This window comes from Polypterus senegalus, chromosome 10 (genome assembly GCF_016835505.1).
Source record: "Polypterus senegalus isolate Bchr_013 chromosome 10, ASM1683550v1, whole genome shotgun sequence".
Lineage (NCBI taxonomy): Eukaryota > Metazoa > Chordata > Cladistia > Polypteriformes > Polypteridae > Polypterus > Polypterus senegalus.
This window is the reverse complement of record NC_053163.1, coordinates 143,997,183-144,017,740: the sequence shown is the minus strand read 5'-3', so window position 1 is coordinate 144,017,740 and position 20,558 is coordinate 143,997,183. Positions and strand designations below refer to the sequence as shown.

The 20,558-nt window shown below is 41.0% G+C and overlaps 1 protein-coding gene across 4 annotated transcripts; it reads right to left on the bottom strand.

Annotated features, from left to right (window-relative positions):
- Positions 1-4,730: 4,730 nt before the first annotated feature.
- Positions 4,731-20,073, bottom strand: mbd3a (methyl-CpG binding domain protein 3a). 4 transcript variants are annotated; one of them, XM_039766940.1, is made up of 7 exons: positions 20,013-20,073; positions 9,053-9,212; positions 8,116-8,253; positions 7,852-7,942; positions 7,566-7,743; positions 5,939-6,091; positions 4,731-5,569 (listed from the first exon to the last, which is right to left on the bottom strand). In XM_039766940.1, the coding sequence occupies exons 1-6, from the start codon at positions 20,024-20,026 to the stop codon at positions 5,944-5,946; spliced, it is 729 nt and encodes a 242-aa protein (XP_039622874.1). In that variant the 5' UTR covers positions 20,027-20,073; the 3' UTR covers positions 4,731-5,569; positions 5,939-5,943. The 4 variants fall into 4 exon arrangements, with proteins under 4 accessions (XP_039622874.1, XP_039622875.1, XP_039622873.1 ...); XM_039766941.1 differs by having other exon boundaries at positions 19,927-20,020; XM_039766939.1 differs by lacking the exon at positions 20,013-20,073 and adding an exon at positions 18,319-18,656.
- Positions 20,074-20,558: the final 485 nt, after the last annotated feature.

Sequence of the window (20,558 nt, the reverse complement as noted above, 5' to 3'; positions counted from 1 at the left end):
AGGACAGCATTTTTTCACTTAAGAAACATAGCAAAAGTTAGACCTCTTATATCATTGAAAGATGCTGAAAAATTAGTTCACGCGTTTGTTTTCAGTCGACTAGATTACTGTAACGCACTCCTCTCAGGACTACCCAAAAGACATCAATCGTTTGCAACGAGTGCAGAATGGAGCTGCTAGAATCCTAACTAGGAAAAGAAAATCCGAACACATTTCTCCAGTTTCACTACACTGGTTACCTGTGTCTTTCAGAATTGACTTTAAAATTCTGCTTATGGTTTATAAAGCCTTAAATAATCTCACTCCATCTTATATATCAGAATGTCCGACATCCTATATTCCAAATCGCAACCTTAGATCCTCTAATGAGTGTCTCCTTATAATTCCAAAAGCAAAACTTAGAAGAAGTGGTGAGGCGGCCTTCTGCTGTTATGCACCTAAAATCTGGAATAGCCTGCCAATAGGAATTCGCCAGGCTGATACAGTAGAGCACTTTAAAACACTGCTGAAAACACATTACTTTAACATGGCCTTCTCATAACTTCACTTTAACTTAATCCTGATACTCTGTATGTTCAACTCATCATAATAACTATTTATGGTGGCCCTAAAATCCGTACTGACCCCTACTCTCTCTTCTGTTTCTTTTTCTGGTTTCTTTGTGGTGGCGGCCTGCACCATCACCACCTACTCAAAGCATCATGATGCTCCAACATTGATGGACTAAAAGCCAGAAGTCTACATGACCATCATCATCAAGTCCTTCTGTTAGAACCCTAAATACAAAAAGGACTGTTTCATTTATGTTAGATAGAATACCCAGAGGGGACTGGGTGGTCTCATGGCCTGGAATCCCTGCAGATTTTATTTTTCCAGCCGTCTGGAGTTTTTTTTTTTTTTCTCTCCTCCCTGGTCATCAGACCTTACTCTTATTCTATGTTAATTAATGTTGACTTATTTAATTTACTGTGTCTTTTATTTTTCTATTCTTCATTATGTAAAGCACTTTGAGTTACATATTTTGTATGAAAATGTGCTATATAAATAAATGTTATTGTTGTCTGAGGAGAGTTTCCTCCCACAGTCCAAAGACATGCAGGTTAGGTGGATTGGCGATTCTAAATTGTCCCTAGTGTGTGCCCTGCGGTGGGCTGGCGCCCTGCCAGGGCTTTGTTTCCTGCCTTGCACCCTGTGTTGGCTGGTATTGGCTCCAGCAGACCCCCGTGACTCTGTAGTTAGGATATAGCGGGTTGGATAATGGAAGGATGGAAGTCTGAGGAGGTCAGAAAGGAAATTAAAGACATGTTAAAGGGAAAGGGGTGGGAGATCATCTCAAAGCAGCTTGATGTTCCTGTGACAACAGTTGCAAACATTATTAATAAGTTTAAAGTCCCATGGGACTGTAGCCAACCTCCTTGGACATGACCACAAAAGGAAAACCAACCCCAGAATGGCCAGGAGAACAATGAGAATGGAAGACACAAAGCCAACGGCAACATCCAAAGAGAACCAAGCTGAACTCCAAGGCCACAGTCCATCAGTGTCTGATCGCACCACCCGTGGCTTTTTGAGTGGACTCAATGAACGAGGACCCCACTGTTAGAAGTAAAACAAAAACGTAGGCTGGAATTTGCTAAAATGCATTCATACTGACAAACCACAGTGCTTCAGACAGAATGTCCTTTGGACAGAGGAGACAAAATTGGAACTTTCTGGCAAAACACATCAGCTGAATGTGCACAGCTGAACAATGAAGCTTTCAAAGAAATGACCACTATAGCTACTGTGAAACATGGAGACACTTTTCTGTGTCTGCCTTGAGTCTGTGCAGGGAACAATGAAATCTCAAGACCATCAAGATATTCTGGAGTGAAATGTCCTGCCCAGTGTCAAAAAGCTCCATCTCAGTCGCAGGTCATGGACCCTCCAATAGAATAACGAGCCAAAACACACAGCGAAAAGCACCCAAGAATGGTGAAGAAGAAAACTCTGGACTACTGTGAAGTGGCCTTCTCTGAGCCCCAATTCGAATCTCATCAAACTGAAACATACAGCAGTGAAGAAGACCCCTTCAAACCTGACACATCTGGAGCAGTTCGCGTGGGGGCAGACATGTTGGCAGGAGCAGACAGCGCACGGACAGCGCCAGGAATTGCCTGTTGGCAGTGATAACCTCTGAAGGTTGTGTAGCAAAATATTAGGTTTACACATCAACATTTTCATTTGTTTTATTATTTGAAATATTCTGTGAAATCAAAACTCCTGCTAAACTTGGAAGAAATGATGTCTGCCAAGGACTTCAGTCGGTTTCAAATTATTTAAGAGACAACTTTATATAGAGGGGTACCAACAAATTTGCCCAAATATGTAAATAAATGTTTCATTAAATCTTTTTTGTTGCTCGTTTATTTCAGTGACAGCACATGCAACGTGAAATATGTCTTGAAATGAAAACTTGTTTTCCATCATTGTGAATTGGCAGTAGTGGGGAAAAGTCCACACGAGAGCAGTGGTCTCGAACTCTGGTCCTGGAGGGCTGCAGGTATTCATTCTAACCCTTTTCTTAATTAGTGACCAGTTTTTGCTACTAGTTGATTTCTTGAGCATTCATTTTAATTGACTTGTTTTTAAGATTTGTTCACCTAAATTCTCCTTTGTTTCTCTGAATCGCTTCATTTCTTTCCTTAAATGGCACCCAAACAGAAAAGAAGCGTGGAGTGAGTGAGCCAGCAGTAGACCAACTAAGTCAGGTCCTCCAACTCCAACAAGTTGCTTATCAAGGCGCCGATTCTTTAATTCCAGGGCTTGTTGCTGCTCTCCTTGTGCAATAGCAGACATTTCTGAAGTTATTGATCTTTTCTAAGAGCTCTCTGTTAGGACATCATGTGGACCTGAGCAGATCAGCATTCCTGAGACTTTCACCTTTTTTATTTTCAGATATTGTATGATGGTCCAGTTTGCTGGTCACGTTTTGGTTCATTATGTACGTCATTATTGTTTGGCTGCTAACTAAGGGGTCTGCGCCATCAAGAGCAAGTCAATTACAATGATTTCAAAAGAAGTTCATTAGCAGCAAAAACAGATGACTCATTAAGGGTTAGAATGAAAACCTGCAGCCTTCCAGGACTGGAGTTTGAGACCACTGCACTATAGCAGACCCGTGCAACTTTGATGGCAGAAAAGTTTTTATTCATTTGTGTGATTGCATGTTCAGCAAAATAAAGAAATAAGCAAAAAAAACATTCAACGTATTTACACTAGCATATCACGGGGGTTTTTGTGACATTTCAAAATAAATGTGCATATTTTTGTCCAAAGTATTTTTCCATTACGTGCCTACTCCATGAGTGTTGTCCCCAGCATGAAAAAACCAGTGAGTGCTTCAGTCTAGTGCAGCCTCTCATGCAGAACCAGTTTAGTCGTCAATAAGATAAACCTACACAGTGTTGGGATAAGGAGGGTTATGGGGAAAAAACTCCCACAGCAAAGGCTGGTACACAAACTCCACACAGGCAATGCACAGAGTGGGGTTTAAATAGAGGACCACCAGAGTTACACAGCTGCTATGTGACCCATTACACCGGAGTGGTGCCCCGGATGAAAGATTTGGATAAAAAAAATCAACCCCACAAAGCCTTTTTTTGTGTAAAAGACAGTTTGAGCTCAGCCATACAAAGTGACTCTGGAGCTCAAGTGAGAAATAAAAGGGCAGACCCCTGTGGTTTTAAAGTCCACAACAACAGCTTCTTACGTTTTTAGGTGGGCACCAAGCCCTTCAAAGTTTAGCAGGAACCTTTAGAAAGTGCTGGATATGAGGAGAGCAAACAAAAAACATGGGGTGTGGTCAACATTGGCCTCAGCAAATCAGGTTTAAAATACTAGTCGTCAGAAGGAAAGATTAGGGACAGTGGGAGATTCCACACGAAAAAACAACAGTTCTTGTTTAAGGCTAAAGAATCATTGGGTTATCCAAAACCTCCCAAGGGTTTTACTTAACATACACAATTGAAATGGAAAATTGAGCTTTTGGTGTCGTCCTGATGGCGCAAAAAAAAAAAAAAAAGATGGATTAACAGACTGCCTGTTGCACAACTTTAAATTCCACATAAATAGTGAAGCATTCCTTCAGCAAAGGATCACGTTGCCATGCAGCATAAAGTAACAAAATCTACCTTATAAATGTCTTGCTGGGGAAAACATTCAGTTAGTAATATACATATTTTTACTTTTTGTTAAATAATAGGCTGACATTGTTTTCAATGTTGTCCCTGGATGGGACTTACTTAACATGTTTGTAAAAGAAACAAATCTGTTAATGCCCGATGCTAAGAATTCTGGGAATATTCAGGATTAGAGAGGGGGGGGATTTGGGGGAGGGTGTTAAGCAAGCTGCAGCATAGCATTTTCAGGCATGAGAATATTTTACCCCCCAAACTCTAAATATAAAAACCATCAGAATGACATGAAGTCAATAACACTGGAGAGTGGGAGTCCACTTTCATTATCCTGTCAATGTGATCGATCAGCCAAGGTTAAGATTACACAGAAGGCAAAGCTTCAGGAGGCCGGAAACCAACTACAACCTCGGGCCTCTATGACTTACGAAGCAGCTCCAATTCCTTTAATAATTTAACATCACTGAATAATGACGCATCAACCTAAATAAAAACAGACCTCGGTCTCAAAGCAGACTGCAAAAACATATTAAAAACAAAACACTCGAGACACGATAGAATCGAAACATAACTTTACAAAAAAAATCCAACAGTATTAAGCAGGACATTTCAACCCTTACAAAGATCTTTATGTTATAATGAAGTATGCAAAGGACTGATTCCAGCTGCTCAAAAGGGGAGTTCCTTTTTTCCATCTTGTTCATTCAATTATATCAATCTTGACCCAATTTATTATAAAAACAAAAAAAAAAAAAAGCATAGCAATAGAGGTGGGACCCAAGCATTCACACAAAGGTTTGAGGAATACAGAAAAATTAAAACACACAAAACAAGCTTTTAGAGATTTAGGTAGTATCCACTCAAGCCACATTACTTCCATCAGCTTAAAATATTTACACTGTAACCTTGTAGAAAGATTAAGACGACAAAACGTACAAGATGATACCTATTTCAAGACCATGTTCAGCAGACAGGGATCCTTTTATTTTAAATAAAGTCCTTTTAAAGGTTTTTTTTTTTTTTTTGCTCCTTTCTTGGGAAGTAAACAAAATGAGGTACAAATGGGATTGGAGCCTGGGTGAAGTGGCTAACCACCACTGGGCATGCCTCTGTACCAACACCTCAGCTTAGAACAGGAGGTGTAAAACCACTTTTAAAAACAAGTTATAGTCAGATCAGCAGTGTACTTTCTTGTTGTTCTTGAGCTTCTTTTCTCTTAACAGTTATAATTAAGTCATTGTAAAAAAAAAAAAAACAACAGGGAACGTGTCCCAAGTAAATATGGTGCAAACCAGGTCCTCTAGCACCTGCGTGTACAACGCTTGTAAGCCACAGGAAAGCTGGTGTCCTGGTGAGTCTTCTGTGGGATCAGGAAATCCACGTTCCACAAGGCCCTGCAGAAAATAAAAAATGCAATTACAATGCAAGCAATAATTCTATTACTAGCACACCAACCACTAAAATCATGTCATAATGGTGCCCAATCTCTTCTCTCCCAGCTTGCAGGAAAACAAGAAATTTGACAAAATGATTGTTTTTAGGCCATTTAACTTATTTGTTTAGCTACTAGTGAAGCTGTGCCAGTCTCTCTTCCAGATACTTCTTTATAGGTTTGTCAACATTTCTGCCTCAACTTCATATCTCAGTAGTTTATTCCAGACCCCTACAACTCTGTGTAAAGAAGTGCATCCTGGCTTCAGTCTTAATTAAATGCACACCCTCGAGTATGTGATTCACCCTTAAACTGAAAGAACTCTGCTTACCTTGGTTATACTTCCTCCATATCTTCTGTCTCATCTTCATCCTCCTTTGCAATGTCCCCATCACAGGATGCCTCCTCCACATGAGCCAGCATATCTGCCATGAGAGCTTCTTCCAGTTTTTTCCGTACATTATAAACAAGCTCCTCCTGTTTCCTGGGGAGGGCAAACAGTCATAAGCTATACTTGACCATAATGAACAGATAGTACTGAAGGCACAAAGAGTGGTGACAGTTGTGGTAGGTGAACCGGTCTGGACAACTATCCACCCTCCCCTAGTCACATTTGAAGGTTTTGTTGTATAACAAAAGTAATCTCTACAAGATACCAAAGTAAAAATTAGGGTCAGCAATACAGTCTAAATATGACCTAACAGATTTAGACCACTGCAACATGCGAATGCTGCTATGGTGGCAAGTGAGGCAGACAGAGTCCAAGAATGAAGCTTGGAATGCTGGGAGTAAGACAGAGACAAGGACAAAATGTGATGGAAATGTTGCACTAATGGTGTACACAGTCATCACCATGTTCAGTTAAGCTTCGGCTTTAATCGTTCAGTTTTTCCAAGTCAGATGATGTTGCCACCTACCACAGTGCATGCTAGGCCATGCTAAATCTTTTCATTGGACATGGGTATAAGTGCCAACCGAACACTAAAATACTGGAATCCTATGAACCGCTTTCACAACTTAAGGATGCAATCAAAGCACCACCACCACAGTATTTTGTGTTGGAAGATATGCTGCAATAAACCAGAACATTACTTATTAGATAAATTGTTTATCTAGAGCAGGGGTCTCCAACTTCAGTCCTGGAGAGCTACTGTGGCAGCAGGTTTTCATTCCAACTCTTAATGACCAGTTTTTGCTGCTAATTAACTCTTTGCCTTAATTTTAATTGATGCACAACTTAAGACTCAGGCCCCTTCATTATTTTTTTTTCTTACTTAAAATTAGCAACCAAACATTATTAAGACACAAAATGTACCAACACAGACCACCACCACTTGCATCCATCACACAATAACTGAAAATAAAGAAAGGTAAGGGCCTCAGTAATGTCGATCTGCTCAGGTCCACAAAACACGGACAGCCAGTGCTCTTAAAAAAAGAAAATCAACAGTTTTGGAGTTTTGGAAATGTCTGCCATGGCAGAATGAGCGCCACGGAATTAAATAACAGGTTTAATTAGCAACGAGAATGGGCTTCAAATTAAGAAACTGAATGAAGTGAAGTTGGTTGGAGTCCCTAACTTAGTTGCCCATCTGTTGGTTCACTTCACATCAGATTTATGTTTAGGTGCCGTTTAAGGAAAAAAGAATCAATTCAGCGGTCAGAGTTGTGGTCAGAATCTCAAGAAAGGACAATTAAAATAAAGGGAAATAGTTAAATTAGCAGCAAAAACTGGTCACTAAGAAAAGAGTTAGAATAAACACTTGCAGCCACAGTAGCTCTCCACGTCTGGAGCTGGAGACCCCTGATCTAGAGCATATCAATAACAGGGCCTGTTACAACAGCTTTTAAAATACGTAAACTAGTCAAATTTGGACCGACTAGCTTCTTCACATCAATAAAACCAACTTTCTAGGAGTACTAAAGCCAGCCGAAACAAATTCTTACTGGAAACTTACCTAATGTCCTCGTCCGTTACAATAAATGCTTTGCAAAGAGGCTGAGTCGTGTTTAACCAGACTCCAGGGTTCTTCTCGACTGCAGCAGACATCTGTCCAGTGATGGGTGCTGTACTGGTATGTAGTGCACTGGCAATTGCAGACAAAAGCGTCTCATCTGTACAGCCTGGTCCAACTCCTGGAAAGCCAAAGAGACGAAATGGAGTCAAGTCCGCTCCCAAGTTGCAAAATAAAAGCACATGGATGAGAATCAGCAAGGCCTAAAGAGCATTTCTGGGAAACTCACCCTGAAGTCCTTTGGGAAGTTCCATAGTCTTCACCAACTCTTCTGCAATGTCAAATGCATTGAGGCCACTTAATTTCTTCTCCCAGAACAGCTGTTTTTTTTGGGGGGGAGGGGGGTGGTTTGGAGGTTTGAATTTAGAAACAGGGAGACGTTCATGAATATGTAGTTATTTAAGCATTAAAATGCAAACATAAATGCTTGTGTGGAAATGGGATATAATTGTTGTTAACTCCTTGTTGACACACTACCCTTCTTATCACTTACCTGCCGGGGCTGATCAATGGCCTTCTGGGGATCTGTCTTGACCTTGTTGCTAGGATGATTTGTAACCTTTGTAACAGGCTGCTTGAAAATGGAGGCGGTTTGTCGGACTGGCAAAGAAGTGTTTAGATCAGGCTTTCCCTGCATAAAGAGAACAAACTGAATCCAGTACCATATTATCCAAGATGCACTCACTACCCAACCAGCAGATTTACAAAATTAACAGTTTAAAAAACAAGTCTATTTACCTCAACATGTCAGATTAACATGGACTTAAGTGGAGGAACAATTTGCACTAAAAGGTTTCTTTTCAAGAACACCAAGTATTCCATATCCATATTCCATTACCATCATGCATACCTAACAACCACATTTAATTTCCAAAAGGATCCAAACAATGAACTGCAACCTTAATCTCCACTGCTTTATTCATTAGTTTATATAGTATTTAGTATCAGCCTTAAGTTACTAATAGACATTTTCAGCAAAGACATATTTAGTATGTAATTACAAAAGATTACCAAAAAAAGGGAAAGGGATAGTTGTTCTACACCACAAAACATACACTTGGAAGACTCATAAATAAAATTTTAAATACAACATCCAGACACAGCAAGAGATAGCCAAAGAAAAGAAATTGCTCCTTTACCATAGTGGGCACGAAGACTTACCTTCTCATTTTAACCTTTGCCTGCATCTTTTTGACTATCTTCATCTCACCGTCTTTTTTTTATTTATTAAATTTACTAAAATCAAATAACATTCCATACACAACTAGTTTTACAAAAAAAAAAAAAATTGAAACAAATCAACCCCCACCCTTAATCTCCATTGCTTTAAGGGTCACCATTCTATTGGACTCACTAGATTGCACAATACGCCTGCCATATGACCACAGACTAACTCCCAATGCCACAATTGTGTACAAGAGCTTCCTTACCTTGGCCTGGTTATTAGAATCATATCTCATTCTCTGTCGATTTTTGTTCAGCTTGCTCATTAGCATCTTGCCAGTACGGAAGTCAAAGGAGCTCAAGTCCACAGAGTTGCCAAGGTACCGGGCTAACTGTGGCTTACTCCGAAACTTCTTCCCACTTGGGCTGTAAGAAAAGAAATGGAGAGCTTCACAGATGTCAAAAGTAAGGTTCCACTCTCTCTCACTGGGAGGGTGAGTAATCTTTGCTGTACTAACATAGTATTAGAACATCACATTAAAAGCCTGATTTGTTAAGTGTGTTGATTTATAACACACACATGCAATTTTGACAAGAATAGAACACTCAGCCAACATGCTACCCTATTCAACTATATTCAACTATGTTCTCCAAAGAGAACATGCACAGATATGGAAAGAACACCCAAACTCCAAATGGACAGGAACTGAGACTCGAACACAGTCTTGCCTTAGTACTACTTTACTCAATGTTCCTGCCACTGTGGCACCAAGAGGTTTACTTTGTATTTACTTTCCAGGTTCTACAGTTACATAAATTACACCAAAAAAAGGGGGTGTGGTTGGAACACTGGTATATCACAGTCTATCAGTAACTATACAAATAAAAACCACCACCTGGTTAATACATTCAAGAATGGGTCTAAGAGAAAAGTTTAATCTGTATTAGACAAGTAGAAAATGTTTCTCTCATAGCAAGGAATAACTATGCTAAATACCCACAACACTAGTTGATCAGGTTTAACACATTTTTTTTCAGAAGCACTTGTACTTTGTAGATTTTCCAGGTCAGGCAGTAAATGAAACTCTGCCTACATTAAGTAAATGTCAATGTTTTTCAATTTTAGTTCAGAAGCAAATTCTTAGGGCTCTACAATTTTACAAAAAACTGACTAGGGAACATACTGTACGTAACAGTTGTCTATGGCATTGAAAACTAATTTAAGATTGGCATTGATTTTAATGTAACAGAAACTAAATCATATTACTAATGTCAACTGTATGTTGCTCAGGCACCAAAAACCAAGATTACTGTTTCAACAATTTTTGTTTGAGCAAACTCTCTAACAGCTATAACGGATTCAAAGCATACTGTAGATGTCTTACACTTTCTGTAAAATAAAACTGCTGGTCTCTGTGCAAGTCACCAGCTTTGCTGAATTATAAAACAAGGAAAAAAAAAAAAAAGTCTGTCAACTATGAACAAGTCAACAATGTTTCACAATTGGGGTTTTGTTCATTATAATTTGTTAGATAGAATACCAATGATAAATTAAGCCTTTAAAACGGTGGAAAAAAAGAGGAAACACTACAAAAAATACAGAAAAGTGGATTGTGTGCAGGTCATGATAATATTGATTCCACAACGCTGTCTTCATCAACCCCTTTTTGAACAGTCACACTGCCCATTACTCACTTTTCCACACAGAAAAGCAGGAAAAAACTTTGGGATGTCAAAATGAAGCTGAAAGGTGTGAAATTTGAGACAGCAGCCTTATCTCATGATGTATAAAGTTTATATAGTATGTTTATAGATCAAGACTGTCAAGAACTGTGGCAGCAGAAACAGGCATTGTCATATCATCGAGAAACACTGCTGTGAAGGGGACTGCCAATGTTCTGTTTTTTTTTAATATTTTAACACCTTTACATGTCTTATACATTTATTTTTAAAAAATGACTAGTCATTGAATGTTAAAATGGAAAAAAATGTTGGTTTTACTGCTTATTAGATTCTATGGAAGCACTGAACGGACTTTTACTGTATGCTCTTCCCTCCTAGTGAATCCTCCAATGAACTGCTCAAGATCATGCTGTCTAAGAACTGTGCAATACAAATTCCTTTACATCTGTTAAACCGATATTTCTCATATTTCAAAGCACCACCATCTGCTGCAGTAGGCCTACATAGTGTATCAGTGTGTATTATTGCAAATTCTGACTTTCTGTTCCTAAAAGAATCTGATTATTGAATATAAAAGTTTGGGACATATTGATACTACTCTTTATTTTAGTTTATTGCTTTGTCACTGCCACTACATTGTACAATGTTTGTCCTGGCAGGACTAGCAAGTTACATGGTTAGTGCCTTCAACAGTGCAGTAAAATGAACATAAAATGTATTCAGTTATTGTCTATGCTTGCAATAAATGGTGTATTTTGCAAATGCAGTCTCAATCTATTTGCATACATGAGTCTAGTATAAGGGCAGCTACATGCAAGTTGCATAATGGGAAATGATTGCTGAATGTCCACAACAAAATACACCGCTTTGCATATTTAAACATGATATTCTAGTCAATGTTTGTGGAATATGCACGTCTGTTATGCACTCACAGTTTACACTCTGAAAATAACAGCTAGTAAAAAGCAGCAGAGTGTTTCCTTGCTGTTTACCCAGTTGCTGAAGCAATCTTCTCCAGTAGTCTGGGAAAAGGAGACCCAATCACCCACATCCACAACAATATTCACCAAGGACTGATAAATAGTCAAATAAAGGATGAGAATTTCCCATGACATTTTAAACCTGCTCCCCAAAAACCCACTTTGCTGCAGGTGTCTGCTCAAACCAAGCTCATTTTTTAATAAACTAACCAAAGACCTACTTTGGAGAAGCAGTCTCTAACCAAGAAATCAGAAATATCAATACTCAATTTCATGAAAGATGCTCTTTGATAAAATGTAACGCATGTGGCCTATTTAAAAAAACATTTGGTCTTGTACTAGTTCTTATTACTTCCATTAGCTATTCTTATTTAATTTGAAACAGCGACACAGGGACCGGACCCTATCCAATCAACAAGGGGCACAAGGCAGGAAATAGTCCTATGTTCATTTCTATTTCGATACTACTGTGCAGTGAAAATGAAAACAATTGCAACCAAAATAAAATGTTTATACCAAGGAGCTTAAAACCCTTCAGCATGTATTTCTTACAGAATTAAAACACATACTTGTCCTGTAGTGCTGAACTGTAAAACTAGCACACGGACAAGTACAATTAATTGCATCAATGATCCTAATTAACTGAGAAAAACACTGCATGTGAAGATAAGGACCAAGACTGAAATCGCCACGGTCTCTCATACATGGCACCATCACACTTGTTTAGTTTTTGAAAGGCACTCTGAAAATGCATAAGGAAGGCACTCCGCTCAAATTTAGGAGATGTGTCCATATATACACATTCTACGTGTGTATGTACAAAAAACTAAACAATAGGCTGTTCTAAATTAGCAATAAATACTGTAACTTACACCAAAAACTATTACAGACAACGCGAAACTAGTGCTACTTAGAATTATTCCACAGCTAAACATTTTAAGAACAATCAGAAGAACTAGTCAAACTAGGTAGCTGCTCCATCATTCATTCTATACTGGCTGGACCTCTGATGGAATTGTTAAAAATAACTGCAGCATTAATTTACACTTTTAATCTCATAACTCTTCTCCCATGCCTGTTATCTCCAAGTGAGCTTTTCTAACACTATTTTCTGTAGTAATTCTGTAATGCCTTGCCTGCACTGGCTGATCAGAACTTGCTGTCACATAAGGGCTTCATAACCTTGTCCACCCCACCGCCACAAACAATACATTGTATTATTTCACAAAGACATTGGATACTTTCCAGCTGTAGCATTATGCATGCACATGTTGCGGTCTTTTACTAAAAGAATGACATTATACCGATGCAAAACATGAAATCATTGCCATCAACTGAGCCGATATTACATGTACTAAATTATACACAAATTTTAATGAGACCAGAGTGGTGACATTGAGGTAGTAGCATTCCTGCTACACAGCACCTGTAGCTCAAGATTTTGTTACCACCTGGGTCAGGGTCTGTATGTACAGTGCACATTCTCCCCATGCGCATGTTAAAGGACTGATATGAACTGAATGTGTAACTAAAGATTTCAATATGCAGTGGCAAAATAATGCTTTATTAATCACTTTCACTTATTAAAAGGTTTACTCCTATATATTTTGTAGAGCAAAATAATATCCACCCAGGTTAGGGTCACAGGGACAGGGCTCCAGCAATATACAGTGATCCCTCGCTATATCGTGCTTTGACTTTCGCGGCTTCACTCCATCGCGAATTTTAAATATAAGCATATCTAAATATATATCACAGATTTTTCGCTGGTTCGCGGATTTCTGCGGACAATGGGTCTTTTAATTTATGGTACATGCTTCCTCAGTTTGTTTGCCCAGTTGATTTCATACTAGGGACGCTATTGGCGGATGGCTTAGAAGCTACCCAATCAGAACATGTATTACATATTAAATAAAACTCCTCAATGATATACGATGTGCTTCCCGAGCGGTGCTCGATTGTTTGCTTTTCTCCGTCTCTCTCACTCTCTCTGCCTGACGGAGGGGGTGTGAGCAGAGGGGCTGTTTGCACAGAGGCCGTTTGCCTAGAAGACACGGACGCTACTCTAAAAAATGCTGAAAGACTACCTTCACATTGATCACGTCTTTGCGGCTGCTTTATCGTGGTGTGCATACTTAAAAGCCCAACAGCACGTATTGATTTTTTGATTGTTTGCTTTTCTGTCACACTCTCTCTCTCTGACATTCGCTGCTCCTTTGAAGAGAAGATATGTTTGCATTCTTTTAATTGTGAGAAAGAACTGTCATCTCTGTCTTGTCATGGAGCACAGTTTAAACTTTTGACTAAAGGGTGTTATTTCATGTCTAGAGGGCTCGAATAATGTTAGTGTGGGAGAGTTTATAAGGGCTTAAAATATATAAAAATAACCATACAAACATATGGTTTCTACTTCACGGATTTTCACCTATTGCTGGGGGTTCTGGAACGCAACCCCCACGACTGAGGAGGGATTACTGTACAGGGCACAATCATGGATATACCCCAGCAAAGAATATTCAGCAAGGGTGCTACAGGCAATCCAGCAAAGGAAACCCATTAAATTAGCAGTTTACTTTTTAATCCAGTTATTTACTATAGAGAACATTTTGGAATATGGCAACCTAGAGGCACAGGGACTTGTGCTGTTACCTCAGACATTTAGTGGATCCAAGTTTAATTCCTAGCCTTATCAAAGATGTGTTTGCATAGGTTGTTTGTTAGGCTTGAATGTGTCAAGAGCAATACAGGGGGCTCACTCCTTGGTCCATTCCTGCCATAGGCCCCACGGTAAAGACATAGGCTCTTCATGTTTTCAGAAAGATATGCTTGCATGCAACCAGTAGAATAAGCATGTGTATACTACTACACTACGAGAACACATACAATAATTACATTTATATATTGCTTTTCTAGCCACCTTCTTCAGCTGCTCCTGTTAGGGGTTGCCACAGCAGATCGCCTTTTTCCATATCTTCTTGTCCTCTGCATCTTACTGTGTCACCACCATTACCTGCATGTTCTCTCTCACCACATCCATAAACCGCATAGGCCTTCCTCTTGCCTAGTAGCTCTATCCTTAGCATCCTTTTCCCAATATACCCAACATGTTTCCTCTGCACATGTCCAAACCAACACAATCTGGCCTCTCTGACGTTTTCCTCCAGTCAAACCTGAGCTGACCCTTCATTGTCATCATTTCTAATCCTGTTCACCCTCATCATACCCAATGCAAATCTTAGCATCTTTAACTCTGCCACCTCTAGCTCTGTCTCCAACCCATAACACAAAGCTGGTCTCACTACTGTCCTGTAGACTTTCCCTTTCACTCTTGCTGATACCAGTCTGACACAAATTAATCCTGACACTATTCTCCACCCATTCCCCTAAAAGCATTTTACACAGGCAGTAAGTAAACACTTCAACCACTACCCATGTGTAGAATTCACCTGAATAATGCAATGGCTACCAGTCTTGTACCACTATGTTCAGCACACTTTAGCTATTAGGTGGTGAAGGGGTGAGAGAATTTAGTTAACCAATAAGGGACAGGGCAGAATTAGGGGGTTAGAATGACCAGGATGAGAAGGGCAATTTAGCCTAGACCTCAGGAAACACCCAGGAATCTTATCATTGAGTTGGGACCTCATTCTTTGGTATCATCTGAAGGACAGCAACAGTGTTCCCATCACTGCAGTGGGGCACTGGTATCCACACACAGACCACAGGTTAAGCACCCCCTGCTGGTCTCGCCAACACCTCTTCCAGCAGCAATCAAAAGCCGTTTCTAGATCAGGGGTGTCAAACTCCAGGTTTTCATTCTAACCCTTTTTCCTAATAATTGACCAGTTTGCTGCTAATTAACTCCTTTTCCCTTCATTTTAATAGCCCTGCTTTTAAAGATTCAGTCCTCTGAATTGATTCGTTTCTTCATGAAATGGCAGCCAAACAAAAATGAGATGTGAAACAAGCCAACAGATGAGCAGCTAAACTGGGATTTCAAACTCCAACCAATCTATTAATGAGAAGCTGATTCTTGCTGTTAATTAAGCCCGGTTTTTAATTTTGTGGTCTGTTGCTGCTCTCATTCTGCCACAGCAGACATTTCGAAAACGGTTGATTTTCTGCTCGTCGAAATGTTTTAATGACCTGGTCATGTGGCAGCTTGTTTTGTGTCTCATTATTGTTTGGCTGCTAATTTAAAAAAAGAGAGAGAGAGACACAACTAAGGGGCCTGAGTCAAGTTAATTAAAACTAAAGCAAAAGAAGTTAATTAGCAGCAAGAATTGGTCACTAATGAAGATGGTTAGAATGAAAACCTGCAGCCAGTGTGGCCCTCCAGGCCTGGAGTTCGAAACCGGGGTTCTAGATGGTCTCTAATGCGAGTACTGGCACAACTCAAACATGCTTAGCTTCTGGTGGATTACCTGTTCTGAAGTGCAGGTTGCAATGCTTCCTGCATGTTAACAGTAAGGCACAGGTAGTGAAATACATTTGTTAAAATATATTGTTCTTTGATCAAATGTGGGATGTTTCTATAGCAGATGTACAAAATCTCTCAGACTTGTGTAGTAATGCATTATACACATAGCAGAACTGTCATATTTGATATTTCAGGAGTTTCAGTATTAAAACAAAACATTGGTGATATTGAAAGCATCAGCAAACAAGAAATGTGTCACATGCAATGTACAAGTTAAGTTTATTATCACATTAACCGATTTAGAATTACAAAGCATGAGTTTCATGGTAAATGCTGCTGCCTAGCAAATCCAAACTCCTGTATTTAAAACTATAGTCCCATCTCCACCTGCATGGAATTTGCACTTTACTCACTATGTTAAGACATTGTTTTAAACATTTCTCTCCCCAACATTTCAGACTCACACAAGGTATACAGAGCATTGAATCTAAATTCAAAATAGTAGTAGTAGGACGGGCAATCCCTCTTACTAATCTGGAAGCAGACCAAAACTTCTAGTGCTTTCCAATTTTTTTTTTCTCAATAAAATCAACATCCATTACCCAACCTGCTATATCCCAACTACAGGGTCACGGGTGAATGTATGAACTACTAACTAGACCTTGAGAAGGCTAGAAATTGAGGCAGGAAAGCTAGCCCTATGAGCTACAATGTTCAAGCACCTGTTCTGTACAACCTGAAATAACTGAATGCATAACACTTGGATCCAGTTCCTTTATTTTGATGTTCAGCAGATATGCCCATTGATTAGACCCACATCATCAATTCCTTTAAAAATAAAAAAGGAACAGGTTGGGTGCAATGCCCACTGGAGTTTGGGCAGATTGTGGTGCTCTTCCACATCGTGCCACAGAGCCCAACCCATCCGACTACTGCATTGAGTTTATTATACATTTAAAAACCAAAACCACATAGACAAAGTATAATTCTTATATTACCTGTATCTCTCAGTTATACAAGTACATACTGCGTCCTGCTATTTTTGGTATGTGTTTTTATTCACTTATTTTATGTATTAGTTTATTTTCTCTCGTCATCTTGTAAATTACTTTGCGCTACATACTTTCTAAGAAAATCTGCTGCAGAAATAAATGGTCCTTGTTGCATATTACGTATCGGCTGTATTTTAACAACAGTATTTCAAAGTTTGATACCGACTGAAAAGATTTTAGCATTTTTAAAAACAAGTTGATCGGCTTTAATGGTGGTTGATTTTAATATTTGCTTTGACTAGTGCAGTTTTCTTTAATGAAAAGATGTATTTAAGTATTGAAAAATATTAACATTGGTATATTTTCAGTACATTTAAAGGTCAAATTCAAAAAAGTAAACTGAGCACAAGTATGCTGATAGTTTCTACTATTACTCACGTAAACCTTTGGATGCACATCCAAACAGTACTTTTGCAAAACACTTTCGGCTAGTGCACCCACTTCTGAAAACTACCCGAATGTTAACACACAGGATGTACAACAAAGTCATAATCCAGCATTTTTTTCTGGAGGCAGTGCCTTAGCACTGAACAATGTTATAACAAGTATTTAACCAAGTACAGTAGGCTGGATAAAACAAAAATCAACAGCCACACATTTCACTAAATGAGAACCCTTAAAACTATAAACTAAAGAACTGATAATGTAAGAATTTACCATACATAAATGACAAAACACAAGTGTCCTGGGCTCACAATGCAGTGTGGGTGAAACACTGCCTCATTTGATCTAAAATACAGGAAGTACACCTGTAATGGTCTAGTCATCCTACAAGGTCGTCATTTTCAGTGTACTTCTGTAAATAAGAAAAACTCCTATCCTAGATACTTTAATGTAGCACGATTTTCCTTATGGCTGTGTAGTTTATGAAACAACCAATATAAAATGGAACTGGAACTGTGGCAATGTAGGGCTGCTGTCAGATCCAGCACTTGGCAGCTCTTGGAAGCACCGTCAAGCAGATGCCCTCCAGGCAAACGGCTTTGTAGACAACAGCCACACAGTACAGTCGCCATACGCACAACCATCAACTCAAGCACTGACACGCCGCCGCCGCTATCGGGCCTATAATACAAGGTAACAGCATGTACTACTCCAGTGCCCCCTTAGCGATAGCCAGGTTATGAGCAGATCGGACCCCCGCGAAATGTCTCCCGTGGCAGAAGGGCAACCCCTCCCCCAACATCACCATCAACATTAACCGCCCCGCCTACCCATCCAACCCACACCCGCACCCCTTCTCCCAACGGCCCGCTCCCTCCGCCCCCTCCCCAAAGGAGCTGCTGGGCCTTGGGACCCACAGGCCGCCTGCGTGACGGGTGTGGCGCAATGCCCAGGTGCCCCTGCCCCCCCTCCCTGACGGGGTAGCTTACAAAATGCCCCCTTTTGCTCAGTACCTATAGTAATAGACATCGCTCTTGCCAGCGGACAAACCCGACTTTCTGGTCACTTCTTCCCTTTTCCAGCCCTGGGGGAGAGCCGAGCACTCCCACCTTTTCCTCTCCATGTTGCCGGGGGGATGGTGCGCCCCGAATGTGGAGTTCTTGTGCGGGACCGAGGAGCGCGATTATTATTTTACGGACTCTGTGTTCATTGATTCGACGCCGCACCGCGCCGCCGTCCCCGCAGCCTCCGTATCGCCTCCTCACCGCGCTTCGACGCTCCAATCCTTCCGCCAGCGGCCGCTGCGCACCGTTTAGAAATCGTGTCCGCCTGCGCAAACTAGTGCAGTTCATACACGCCACACAAACAACGAGCAAATCCATAAATAATGAATGCAAAAATGCTGAAAGCGAAAATGGAGAAGGGACACTGCACGCCGACTTACTCGGCGGCTACCAGTCCCACTCAGACCTCTTAAGCCGTCCGCTTAAATCCGTACAATGCAAGATCGAGCGCACCTCAAACTCCAACAAACGTACACGAAACACAAACGTGACCGCCGACTCGGACAAATTAGAAGGCGGGCGAGGAAAACGACTCGCACGGCCATCTAACTTCGCATAGTTCCCGGGCTGACCAGTCGAACTTCCCCACCCGACTCGAAAAAGAGAGGGAAACACCCCCACCCAAGTAGTGTTTTAATACATTAAAGTAAAATAAACTGAGCAGTCCAAAAACGTCCTCCCGAACTCCGGTACACCAACAGCAGCTCGACGGCTTTTTCCAAAGTTAAGCGAGCACTGAAAAAAGCTGCGCTTCAAACCAAAGCGTTTCGGACACAGCGAGCAAACTTTCCATGCGTGCAACAACTCTCCGTCCTCGAACAATGTGAGCGAGCGAGGGATTTAAAGAGCGAGACCCTGCCGCCAGGAAAGGGGGAGGGGCGTGGGGGGTGGCTCAGCTGCCCTTTCTTTGCATTTTCTTATAGTCCTCATGTCCACGCCTGTCATGACGAGGCACGAAATCGACCGAAGCAGAACAACAGGTCGCCGACCACGGAGCATAACAAGAGGGTTTAGCGACCATCAGTGCAAAGCTGCACGTGGACTCCCATAACAAGGCAGCTCGTCACGGAAACTTAAAAACAGCGAAAGCCATTCAAAGATGCATGGAGTGGAAACGAAAAATAAAAGCGTTCAAGTAAAAGTTTCTCAAAGCAAGCTTCACCAAGCACTGCACATCCCCCCACTTCCACGGGGAAACGTCCTGTTTCCTGGCGTGAAAAGAGAAGCCCACCGTCGCCGCCACCCACTTACCCACCCCCCGCCAAAAAGCCGCCCGCCCGCCCGAGCCGATTGCCTCGTGCACCGGACAACAACAAAGGATGGAACCGCAAAAGCAAAGACACTGAATAGCAGGCTCGTTTTTACGAACTCCACGTGCAAACGCCGAATCGTGAGACTAGGAAAGGCGACCGAAGAGAGAGAGTTGTGAGGGAGCAGGTGTTGACATCCTAGCTACAAATATAAAGAAGCCCAAAACTCCCCCGGTCCCTGCACCCCTCCGTGACCGCGCTCTCGGGAGCCACCCGCTCGCGTGCGAGACACCGCCAAACCACCTGCCTTATCTCGGCTAGAGCTTTCATTATGCTTTGCTTAGCTTTTCCCGTCGCCGTGACTTCTTCTTCTTATTCTTCTTTGCGACTTACTGTTTTTGCTCCATCTCGTATCCTTTCTCCACTCCCCCCCTTCGCGTATTTAAGATCCCCTCCCCCTCGACCCATGAATGAATGAATGAAGGCCCGTCACTCATCTGCTAACAGCGGGATCCTTGCGCCGACAAATAGTCCCTCTGCACCCCCAATCGAATACACGCTGACTGAGCTTGTAGAGCACGGTGATTTGTATAGCGCCTTACCGTGCATCCGAAGCGTGTTGTGCAGGCGGCTGTCGTAAAGCGTTTACTTCCCTCACCGTGTTGTACTGCAAGGACAGAAAGTTTTCATTTACATAATTAAACTTTCAAATGAGTGGTTTCTGGAGCACGTTGTAGTAACCTTTACCACAATTCCTCTACCACCTGTGTCAACAGCTGTCCACCTTAAAAGTTTCCGTATTCGGTTAGCTGTACTAAATAGTCATTGTCAGTGTGTGAATAACCAACCGTCTGACGCGAAACTCACAATGTCAGGCCATTTACATTAACTCCAGTGCATATCTTGCCGTCTGCCTTTAAAACCTCTATAGAGGGGTGT

What these genes read in the sequence shown, in the direction of transcription:
- mbd3a (XM_039766939.1), bottom strand. Translation starts at nt 18,428, where the DNA reads ATGGAGAGGAAAAGGTGGGAGTGCTCGGCTCTCCCCCAGGGCTGGAAA. An exon ending in AGCGATGTCTATTACTATAG is followed by an intron (nt 9,213 to 18,318) that starts GTACTGAGCAAA and finishes CTTTTCTTACAG; the next exon opens with CCCAAGTGGGAAGAAGTTTC. An exon ending in ACTTCCCAAAGGACTTCAGG is followed by an intron (nt 7,744 to 7,851) that starts GTGAGTTTCCCA and finishes TTGGCTTTCCAG; the next exon opens with GAGTTGGACCAGGCTGTACA.